We start from the raw sequence: 12,414 nt of genomic DNA, 5'->3' as shown, positions 1-12,414 counted from the left end.
GATTCCACACATGGACACATTTTCTTCGAGCTCATCACATGAAGTAAATATTGAGCCATCAGATTCTAGCAAAGCCTGTATACCTTTTCTTTGCTAGGATTCTGACAAACTACAAATTTTCCCTCTAGTCTCATTAAGAATTGATAATGTACTGAAAGCATTTGTGAAAACTTGTCAACCTATGTAAAACTGTAAAGATGCACCAATATAATGTACTGTAAGGTTAGAGGTTTTCATTGAGAACTACTGATATTTCTTAGCCTGTCAACTCTTATCTTACCCAGGGATATTTGGTCTCTTGGCTGCGTCTTATATGAGCTCTGCACACTCAGACATCCTGTAAGTATATTAATCGTCAGATTAATCTTGAACTACATAAATGAAATTAACCTCTTGAGAGGAAAAGGTTAATGTTTGGTTTTATTAGATTGTTAAAAATTATATGAACAAGCTATTAACAAGAATGACAGCTCCATATATACTGACATGGAAAGATATCCAAGCTATATTATAAAGTACACAATCCAAGTTGGAGAATAGTACCTGTGGCATATTTCCATAAAAATAAATTATGTGTGAACGTATCAATACATAATCAGCAAAGGGAAAAGGTGCGTGGGGCGAAGATTGTCGGAAGCCAGGCACAAGCTTCCAAGAGCCTTTCCCAGTAGAGTCACACAGGAGGCACTGATTTCTCCAGCAACAAGTTGTGACAGTACATGTGAAATGTAATCTACCAGGGAAGCTCATTCGAGACCCAGTGTCCAGGGTTTTTGTTGGGACTGGTCATGTAGGCACCTCTGCCTAGCAAGTGCCAAGCTTCTAGATTCCCAGGAAGAGAGCAGGTATTCAGCATAAACCATGTTGTTTGCACAATGTGGGGAAAAAGAGAGCCACTCGGAACATTTTGGGAATGGTGAGAACTCTCCTGAAATCCAAGTTCCCAGATGCCAGCCAAGGGCCCATGTAAGCAGGCCTTTCTAAGGATAGCAGTCTTAGACCATCTATGTTACCTCTTTTGTACACAGCTGTCGTTTTGTTGTTATTGTCATTATTTTCAAATAGTAAGTGTCAGATAGTAAGTGTCTAAGCCAAACCCGATCTTTTCTGCCACGCCATTCTGCCCAGCATTATCGTTATGTGTAAATAATGATGATTTCATACAATGGAATGTTTTCTGGTTTATGAAGAATTTTTGAGGAAATGGTTTATGTTATATTAATTTAAAAAGCAAGATATAAAATTTCATATTGTTATGATCTCAACTTTGTAAAATAAACATTATTTTTAAAAAGACTAGAAGGAAATATACCTCTGGGTGGTGAAATTGTATGTATTTTGCCTGTTTATAATTTCCTATACTTTCCAGTTTTTTAGAATGAGTAAATATTTTGATACTAAGAAAAAACCTAAAAAAACCCTTTTTTAAGTAGGATGACATTTCATTGAATAACCGCCTACAGTATCTACTCATGAAAGATTAGTTGATGGAAACAGTTCAGGGTAGACCATAGTGCTTCTAATTAAAGCTATATAACATTGTTTTGTTTCTTGATATTACTTTAAATACTAGCATTGAATTTTTCTCTGATTTAGTATCACCATTCCTTGTCTTTTCAGTTTGAGGGTAACAACTTACACCAGCTGGTTCTGAAGATTTGTCAAGCTCGTGTTCCCCCAATATCTCCAAGGTTTTCCCATGACCTACAGTCCTTAATATCCCAGCTCTTTGAAGTATCTCCCCGAGCTCGACCATCCATTAGTTCCATTTTGAAAAGGCCCTTTTTAGAGAATCTTATGGCCAAATACTTGACTCCCGAGGTGAGTTTTGAGGCGATTCTGTTTGGATTTTGACAGAGATTTTTACTAGCAGGTCCTGACACACTGTTTGATTTTAGGTCATTCAGGAAGAATTCAATCACACCCTCAGACATAAAGCAAGATCGTCTGCTTCTCGACCTGCTGAGAAGGTGGTCCCAGGTAAGAATGATTTAACCATGCAATCAAAAAACATTGATTGTGTCTTACGCAATGATTTATAATATATGGCTGATAACTTTAGCAGAGAAATTCCTCCAAATATGTTGAACATGGACATTTAAAAAATATGGGCAGTATAAGCAGAAGAAAAATTATCTTGTCAAATGGTGACCTGGGGGCATGCCTGTGTATCTAGTTTATGCATGACCTGGAGGATTCATCTCCTCTCTTCTCATCAGTCCGGAAAACTTGATGAAGCAGTGGATTTGCTGATAAAGAGATGCTCAAAGAGGTAGAATCTAAACTTAACTTTTGTGTAGAGAAGGGATAGAGAGTCAAAGAAGGTTCACAGACAGACATGGAATCATGAAATGAAGCTTATTTTTCTGAAATAGAATGGACTGGCGATTAAGAGTTCTCCTGCAGAGGCCTGTTGGAGCTGAAGTTAGGATCTCGGACCTAACTGGTAACAGTGGGAGAATGTTATTATGTGACCCCCAAAGAAAGCAGCTGATACTTTATGGTAATGATAAATGGAGCAGCAGTTGTAGTGGTGGAGTTAGGAATCAGCTGATGAAGTACTGTGTGTGTGTGTGAAAGAGAGACAGACAAACATTAAAGAGAAAAATTACTAATTCAATTGATAATTGAAATAAGAGCATCAGGATTTTTGGCCATAACCAAATGTCTCAACTTTAAGGATGAGAAGTAGAAAATCTCTCCAAGGAATGGATAATGGGGGAATATTATCCACTGTGATGGAGAAACTAAAAGTGAGAAAAGTTATAAAGGGAAAGTGAATGAATGATTCTGCCGTGTTTAATTTCGTTTGCCATCGTTATATATTAGTCTAGATTGAGCATATTTAGTAAGTAGAGGACGAGAGAAAGTGTATTGTCTACATTTCTAATATAGGACAGATAGGAAAACAAGAACACATTTTTTTTTCTGTTTATTTTTGGCTGCGTTGGATCTTCGTTGCTGCGCGCAGGCTTTCTCTAGTTGCGGCGAGCTGGGACTACTCCGCGTTGTGGTGCACAGGCTTCTAACTGTAGTGGCTTCTCTTGTTGTGGAGCACGGGCTCTAGGCGCGCGGGCTTCAGTAGTTGTGGCTCGCGGGCTCTAGAGCAGAGGCTCAGTAGTTGTGGCGCACGGGCTTAGTTGCTCTGTGGAATGTGGGATCTTCCCGGACCAGGGATCAAACCTGCTTCCCCTGCACTGGCAGGCGGATTCTTAACCACTGTGCCACCAGGGAAGTCCCAAGAACACATTTTGAAGGTGACAAACACAAACATATTCGAAGACCTACTCATCCATTTCAAACAACAATGCAACATGAATGCTGTGGCCTGATAACCCAAGCTCTGATGACTACATTTAATTACTTGTAACTAAATTAATTTAGTTAATAACTTAATTACTAAATATGCCATTATGTTATGCATATTGTTTCCATAAATGCTAATTCCCCAATTTTTAAAAAGTAGTGTTATGTATTACTGGAAATATGTAAAGGAACACTGGAAAAAATGGTTTCCTCCATTCAAAGAACATGTGTAGTAATTTTCCATCAGCACTTCTCTCCATGGGTATAAATGTCTCTGGTTAAAGAGAGCTTACTGTGTTATGAAATGCCCCTTATACTCTCACAAGCATAATATTAATGGTGTGGAAATTTTTAAAAAATTAAGTTGTTTTATTTTGGTTAAATAAGATTTTAAAATGCAGAAAGTGAGATTCCAGGGAAAGTGCCTGCCAAGATCAAGGAGGAAGGACATATATAGAAATGAATGGAGACCGCCAGCTGGAGTCCAGAAGCCCATATCTGTAAGTCATGCTAAACCCTTCCTCTGTTTTTTTTAGTGGATGGCATATTCTACAGAACTACTTGCACATGTTCATGAGGTACAAGGTCATTACTTTGGGGTTCACTAGTTTTGTGCTTGTAATAAAATTCTGTAATGAACATTAAAGTGGTACTTCATGGGACGGCTTCAAGTTGTTATTTTTAACAATGCTGTATTTCCTTATAAGTATTCCATACATTAGTTTTGGTTTTCTTTTTATAATTCAAATTCTTTTAATTTCTTTAGGTAAATAAGGTTTTTCTATGTGGGACAAGTGAGTAGCATAGTGGCGGAAAACATGCATTTCATATTCTTAATTCTGATGTTACATATAATTGAGAAATTTTTATTATATAATCATTGATTTTTTTTCCCCAGAGTTTCTTCATGCCAGTTATTTGAATCCACTTCAGCAGAATGTTGAATCTTTTAGTTTATGCTAGTGAAATGCTTCTGGTACATAAAAATGGCTATTGTATTTTAATTGAAAAATTGTATTTTAAAAGAAGGCTTATGGTAAAAAAAAAAAAAAAGAAGGCGGCTCATGGTTTAAAGTATGTTGTGATTTAGAATACTCTGTAGCAAACCCTGTAGGAGACAAAAAAAAAAAACCAAAAACAAACATCTAAAAGACTCATGGATGGATGGGGTTAGGCGAACCCATTAACATTTTCTTAATCCTTTGAAAGTTTCTCCTAATGCAGTGAAATGAACGGGCCTGCACAGGAGCCACCTCTGATGTTCTCATTACCATTTGGGACTTTAGAGAAAATCCTAAAGAAACTGTTTTTTCCTTCTAATACTTTTCTCTATTTCTAGCCAATTTTCAAGTAATTAGTAGTAACTTCTTTGTGTTGTACCTAGGCAAACATTGTAAAACTAAGAAAACGACTTCACACTTTAAAAGATTTTTAAAATAAATATACAATCTATGTTTAGACTGATAAGGAAAATTATATACATTTACTTTAATATTTGAATAGAATATATAAATGTGCCATTTTTGTAAGTTAAAGATGGTTAAATATCTACAATTCCATATGGTTCATATGTATATATATATATGAGCCATACAGCATGAAGAAGAACAAAGAATGTAATGTGTTACTTCTTTACAGTGAGTAAATTTCAGTTTTAACCACTTGTTTGGTTATTCGTATTTCCAGTTATAAGTTCCAGACCTTTCCAAAGGTTTGATCTTCGTTTTTTCTTTTGTTAGCAACTGTTAAGTGGACAGCATGGTCACCATAAATTGACCCTATTTTGCTATTTAGCAACAGGGTCTTGACTGGTTTTCCTATGTTAATCTGGTCTGATTCTTGTCTTCCAGCTCAGTGGCCTCTACTGAGGAATGCTAAGATAAACGTTTGTTTCTGGTTCTCCTCTCATTCTGTTCTGGTTGGGAAGGGTGGTGACGCATAGCTTGAGATGGTCATAAGCTGGTCACAGCTGTTACATGACTTCCCTTGTGTTTACACGGGAAGAATTGACTCTGAGTGATTCAGCGTCTTCTTTCCTTCCAGTCATGTTGCCATTTTGTATTTAGTAAATTTATCAGAACCTAAACGTTTTGCAAATCCCCAGATCTGTGAGTTGCACAATACAGTATTCTCCCATAAAGTCTAGTAAGGTGTAAATAAATTTATGAAAAATAAGAAATAATAATGCTGAGTTTAGTTTCAGATCTTGGGTTGGATAGATACTCACTCGCTAGGTATTTCTGATACACTAGCCATGAAGTATACATGATTCATATTCACACCTTAGCAAAATTATAAACTACTGCACTACAGTACTTAGACTTCTAAAACATTTTTCAGTTCTAGGATTTGGGGATTCTAAGATTACTCAAAAACAAGTCTAAAGCAAAAACAAGATAGCTCCAATGCCTTGTCATAGCTATGGTCACTATCAAACTGTCAGTTGTTATAGACTTTAATCATGTATTTAAAAAATATCTCTCTTCTTTTTAATCCCGCAGATAAAAATGGTAGAAAGGCCCAAACTTGCTGCAGTGTGTGGACATTATGATCATTATTATGATCAACTTGACTTGTTGAGGGAGAGAGCCAATGGACAAAATTACCACTATGTTCCTCAGAAAGATACCAGAGTTGAGGAGAATTATAATCAGGAAGAAAGCCACAGTCCATCTTCAGGTCAATGGTAATGTCATAGTCTACTTAAACTTGGGTCCTCTGAAAATAGTTTGCTATATCAACATTTATTCTGAAGTCCTTCCAGATTCTCCTAAAACATCTGGAAAGAACTTCCAGACTCTTCATTTAAAATACTTAATTCACAGTTCCCTTGACCCTTTTTCATCTTAACTTTGATGTAGCTAATCTTATTCATGTAGCCATTTGACTGTGGGAACAGATTAATGCTCTTGAATTTTTAATGTCTTTTCTTTTTCCTAGTAAATTCCACTATCCGGGAGTGATGAAAATAGTTGTATATGTATCATTTTCCAAATATTAATATTATTAATAATAATTGAATTGTAATCAAATTATAATTTGACACCTACTGAAAAGTGAAATATATTTCATTTAGCATTTATATTCTTCGGATTTTTCAGAATATGGATGTATTAGAAAGAAAATAATATAATTATGGTGTACTTTCAAAAAGTTTACTCCATAACAAATTTCTACAGATCAACAATACTTGTTATGGTTTCTTTCACACTGATATCAGTGTTCTATGATCAGAATGATTGACACCCATCCACAGCCCTGAAGACCTAAGTCTGAGGGGCATGTTTTAAAAATGCTTTTGCCATCACACTTTTTCTTTCAGTGTTGGGAATTTGCTAACTTTTGGTGTCTGTGGTTATTTATTGTTGAAAGTTTGGACAAATAATGAAACATATGAGTCTATATGATGGTGATCTCATCAGATAGCTAATGAACATTAGATAAACAAGAATAATAAAAGAATGATTTCTCCAGAAATGCGTGATGGGAAAAGTAGACATTTTATTTTTAAAGATATTGGGTGCGGTTATGGTTTTTTTCCATCTTCATAACATATTTTAAATGACCTCCATGATCATCAAAAGTTATGTGTTCCATTCGTTCAAATTATAATATTCATATAGGACTCAACTAATGAATGACATATTTTACATAAGAACTAGGTACAGGCACAAAGCTCCCTTTCCCTTTTCTCAGCCACTGGGAAACTGTGTCTTCCACCCTTTGTCTAGATATGAGAGCTGTCAAACTATCAAATTATTTTGATTATGTATGATTGTATCTCCCAAACTCTCACATAAAATGGTAGAAAGGTCCTTCTCTTCCCTGTATGCTGCTGCCCATCATCTTACGGTGTTCCAGGATGCCCCTCTGATGACTGGTAACCCCTCCTCACTGTTATTCCAAGCCTCCGCCCAGCTTTCTCTCTATCAGAGCTTCAATTCCATGGGAATCAAGTCTTGATGTACTCGTCTGGAGGAAGAAGAGCCTATAGAGGGTTGGGGAGAGAAAGAAAGACAGAGAGAGAGAGAGAGAGAGAAGAGAGAAGAGAGAGAGAGAGAGAGGAGAGAGAGAGAGAGAGAGAGAGAAAGAGAAGAGAGAGAGAGAAATAATGTCTCTTGAACAGCCCCTGGATGACTGAATAGTTTTTCTCATGGAGATAAGTTTCTGAGAGGAGTGCTACATGTTAGCCCTCACCTGAGTCAAGCACAATCAATGTGTCAGACGCTGGTCAGGAACCTTCACAGAACTTGTCTCTTCTAATCCTCACATCACCCCCTGTGAGATTGGTATTGTGCCCATTTTACAGACGGGGAACTAAGGCCCAAAGACCGTAACTAGCTTATGATTTCATCATATTTCTGAACAACTGATTTATTAACTTGACTCTTCAGAAACTGGGGACCACTCATCGTGATGTGCCTAAAGGAGTTTCTGAAATGGCAGTTCTGTCTTTGGAGCCCAGGAAGTTGCTAGAATTCCAAAGAACTTTATCACTAACTCATACTATGATCTGAAATGTGGTAGTTTTTGTTTAGCAATCTGTAATTATAGAAATTCTTGTAGGAAATTCTGAAAAAAAGGTAAATATCTAGAACATAGGTACAAACCTGAAAATGGTTTGACTAGAATTGACCAGGATTGTGCTGGAAAAACACTTAAACATTTTGAGAGATGGAGAAAGCCTCATTTCTTTATTCATTAAGCATTTGTGAGCCAGCGTGAGGAGCAGAGGTGAAGGGAGGGGCCCCCGTCCTGCTCTAAGGAGCTCAGAGTATCATGCAGGCAACAGACGAGCAGCTATCAGTGCAGTGAGGGTGACAAGGCTATAGATTAGACACCTGCACACAGCGTGAGAAGATCCTGCTACGGGTTTTTTCTCTTTCCCTTCGACATATCATAGACTATGGGTGGACTGATTCCTGCCCTGAAGAAAAATCATTGTAACGGAATATTTTTGGGTTCTATCCTGTCCTGTATCCCCAGTTTTACTGTTCTCTTTACCTCCCTTTCTTCTGGGTTTCAAAGCTGTCTTCTTTTCCAGTGTACACATTCTGTAACCTTGAATTACTTCTCGAACTCGGAACGTCACAGGTGAATTGTGAGTCTCATTACAGAACTGAAAATTCACTTGTCGAATTGGTGCCTGTGATGAATTAAAATTTCTACTCAGGCTGAACGTTTGTATTTCCCAAGGCTTGCCGAGTACCTTCAGAGGAGATGTGAAGCTCAACGACATAAGCTGAAAGTGGAAAAGCAATTGGTAAGTAAAATACCAAATATAAGACGCCATCAGGAATTTTCTAATGCTTTCTCTGTTCACAAATATTCATGGATCCTGAAGTCAAAGTTCATTCCACATAGATGATTAAGACTATTCTCCACTTTCCCCGGTTTTTAATAACTAAAGAAGAATAATGGGAATAGGCTTCAGTTAGGGTCTGGGAAGCCTAGTCCCTTCCCTGGCTCCATCACTTGCTGTGTGACCTTAGGCAGGACATGCCACCTCTCTGAACCTCAATTTCCTTTTCTATAAAAGCTGTAGATGGGCTTCAAGGGCCCTTTCAGTGCCGCAATTCTTCGATTCTATTTTATTAGAATTCTACACATTTTCAAAGAGGGATTACTGTATTTTATTTGAAATGAAAGTTAACCTTTACTCTTAAGTATAGTGTCAGAATTCTGGGGCTGAGCGAGCTTGGATACACCTCCTATTTGTATTGCTCTTATTTTGAACAGCTCAAAAGTTCTAATTCTCTTCCCCTACCTAATCTCATGCCCCAGGGGTTGCTAAACTTTTACAGGACTTGGATTTCCCAATTATAATTTAGCAGTTCAGAAAATGAATCTCGGTGTCTCACATGGTAGCGTAAAATACTGATTTGCTTAGACTAAACAACAGAAATTGTTTTATTTTCTTTACTTTTTAAATGTTTCACACTTAAACTAAGAAAATTCTACTGCTCAGTATAAAAACAAAACAAAACTCCCAAATACTGAGATTGATGATATAATTATTGTTTAAAGGATGGGGGTCAAGGTCAAATCATAAGATGTTTCCAAAATGCAAGTACGCTTTCTAAATTATTTCATTCTAATAATAGGGTATTCGTCCATCTTCTGCTGAGCCAAATCACAACCAGAGACAAAAGCTAAGAAGTAATGGGGAAGAGCCTGGATTCCAGGAGCTGCAGTTCAGGAGAAATGAAAGGAAGGAGCAGGTTTAAAACTGTCTGCTTCCAGGGCTACCGTTGTACTTCTCTCATTGTCTTTTGTGCTGTAATGGGATGTTGCTTTTAGCATCTACGGTGCACCTGAGAGAGCCCGTTACACAAACACTTGTTGGACACAGTGGTGTGACGCGCCATGCTGGGGTTCAGGGGAGAGAGAGATATGTATTTCACCTTCTCAGAGAATGCAGTGTCGATGAGATCATAAGGCTTTTTACCTCAGATTGATAAAGTAACTGTCCATCCTGAACATTTTTGAAATTTGTATTAGTTCCCTAGGGCTGCCTTACAACAAACCGGGCAGTTTAAAATAACAGAAATTTATTGTCGCACAGTTCTGGAGGCTTGAAGTCCAAAGGGAAGGTGTCAGCAGGGCCACACTCCCTCTGAAACCTGGAGCGGAATCCTTCTTTGCCTTTTGTTAGCTTCCGGTGGTTGGTCCATGATGTTCAGATGCCCTGGTTTGCAGAGCCACAACTCCAGTCTCTGCCACCGGACATGGCATCCTCCTGGTGTGGCCGTCTTCTTAACAGGACACCTGCCATATGCATTAGGGACCCACTCTGCCCCAGTGTGACCACATCTTAGCTTAACTACTCACATCTGCAATGACACAGTCTCCAAATAAGATCACATTCTGAGGTCCTGGGGCTTAAGACTCCAACGTATCTTTTGAGTGGGGGGACAAAATTCAACCTATAACAGGATTATATATAAAGTAATTGTATGTCAGTAATGCATTTGGGGTTATATATAAAAATGAGATTATCCCAAGAGGCCGTATCCTCACTGGGGAGAAATACCACAGCCAAAGTGTAAGGCAGATTATCATTTTCGGGAGCAACGGCTCTTCCCTTACTCTATATCACACATTTCTAAATTCATAGGCTGTCCTGGGGACTTCCCTGGCGGTCCAGTAGTTAAGACTGTGCGCTTCCACTGCATGGGAACTACGATCCCGCATGCTGCGAGGTGCGGCCAAAAACAAAAAACAAAATAAAAATAAAATCATAGGCTGTCTAGAGATTATTCTGTCAGGTTGTTCACAAACATTTAACCTTTCGGGATTGGGATTGCTTTCCAGGAATACTGGAAGCAGCTAGAAGAAATACGCCAGCAGTACCACAACGACATGAAAGAAATTAGAAAGAAGATGGAGTGTGAACTGGAGGTAAATAAATTCATTCTTCTAAAGGAAGCGTTGCTCTATTGATTCAGAGCTAACTCAACTGAGCAGGTATTAAAAGTAATGCTCTTCTCATCGAAAAGATAAACTTTATCATGCAAACTTTAAGTAGGAAAGCTGTCAGATTTAATGGAAGCCTCACTCTATTATGGTTTACTTGAGGCTGCCCAAAGTGATGGGGCTGCCAGTCTCAGTTAAGAGTGGCTGTTACTAAAAGTATGGTTGATCATCTTCCCCATGAATCAGTCAATAAGTATTGACTGAGCTGTACTTTACTCGGGAACTGGATTAGATGCAGGAGGTAAAGTTCATGCCCGTTGGGTAGGAAAAGAGACGAGCATTTACTGAATTCAGCTATACTGGAATAGTCTCACATGCAGGGGTAAGATTTGAAAGTCCGTATAAGGCAACATTTGAGTACAGTGGAGATGATTTTTGAAAAATCCCTTGAAGGTGCCACCCTGGAAACTCATTCTTCCAATTCTCAGATCATTGCTTTTTCAGTAGAGCTCCAGATGAGATAGCTGGCCTGTGTCTGGAGACCACAATGCATGAAAAACACCCCCATGTTTAATTAGAAACACCCTCAGCGCCCGGGAATGTTCCTCCTATGACGGGCTGGTGGGCACCAAGAGCAGCCGGGGACACAGCCGGCCTCTCGTCTCACACGCACTCGAACTACGCACTCATTGTGTAGAACCTGCCCACACTACTGAAATTGATCTTTCCCTCTCACCCTGCCCCACCCCTGAGGGCATACAGACGAACTAATATAGGTGCAATGAACATATGGTACCGTTCAATTGTATGCACTGGGCTCTGAACTAGAGCTTTCACATACATATCTCCTTTACTTATAGCAGAAGTTAAATAACTCACCCAAAGTCACTTAGATATTACCAGGCAGACTAAATAAATATCTGATTCTAAAACCTCTACTCTTTCTAAATAGTTAAATAAATAGTTGGAAAGATATGAAGCAATGATGCAATAAGGCTGAATCTGGTTAAGCCCCGTGAGTGCACGGGAGTGAAGATGAGTGGTACAAGCAGGTGGAGGATTTTTCTGGAAGAAGAGAGATGGGGCCAAAACTGGGTCTGAGAAGAAGAGTAGAATTTGGAGAGGCAGAGCTAAGGAAGAGGGCATCTGAAGGAACCATGCAAAGCTTCATGGCAAATGCCGTGGGCGGGGGCAGGCTGGCTGTGCTTCTCCCCAGAGCAGAGGTCTGGGTAATGGTGGGGAGCCTCGTGCCATCATCAGCCCTGTTTTTAAGACAGGTCTGCGATGGGAAGCCTGCGTCCAGGGAAGATGGACGGCAGACTTTTCTAGAGAGCCCAGGAGAGAAGCACTTGGGGGATACCAAAGGGAGCCGTAGAGAAAAGAAGCCATAAGAGAGCTCTCTTCTGCCATGTCCTCATTAGATCCCATTCAGGTCTAGCGGGGGACATTCAGAAAGTGGCCTTCAGAACTGATGCAGAGCCAATCTTGTTGACTGTGTATAATTTATGTTGAAGGAAGACTCAAAAATAAGTCATAAAACATATTTGGTGAAGAAGAGTGACCTGCTCATCCACCAAGAGGCACCTGAGGAAGAAGCACCTGTGCAGGTGATGGTTGTTGTTAGACGATGCTGTGTTTCCCAGGGAGTTCGCTCCAGCCCACTGTTCCTGCCCCTCCCTGTGCAGTAGAATC

The 12,414-nt window shown here is 39.0% G+C and overlaps 1 protein-coding gene across 1 annotated transcript in view; it reads left to right on the top strand.

The window, feature by feature from the left end:
- Positions 1–12,414, top strand: part of NEK5 (NIMA related kinase 5) — a gene marked incomplete at both ends in the record, with an annotated part of 60,726 nt that overhangs the window by 22,643 nt on the left and 25,669 nt on the right. Inside the window, 9 exon segments of the mRNA XM_082675982.1 lie at positions 285–339; positions 1,621–1,821; positions 1,899–1,980; positions 3,694–3,806; positions 5,808–5,992; positions 8,503–8,569; positions 9,411–9,527; positions 10,621–10,707; positions 12,237–12,329. Of these exon segments, the coding sequence (XP_082532108.1) occupies positions 285–339; positions 1,621–1,821; positions 1,899–1,980; positions 3,694–3,806; positions 5,808–5,992; positions 8,503–8,569; positions 9,411–9,527; positions 10,621–10,707; positions 12,237–12,329 (1,000 nt within the window).

Source organism: Grampus griseus, assembly GCF_964374135.1.
Source record: "Grampus griseus genome assembly, chromosome: 18".
In the NCBI taxonomy this organism is placed as follows: Eukaryota; Metazoa; Chordata; class Mammalia; order Artiodactyla; family Delphinidae; genus Grampus; species Grampus griseus.
Note: the sequence above shows the minus strand (reverse complement) of the source record. Positions and strands in the feature narration are given on the sequence as shown.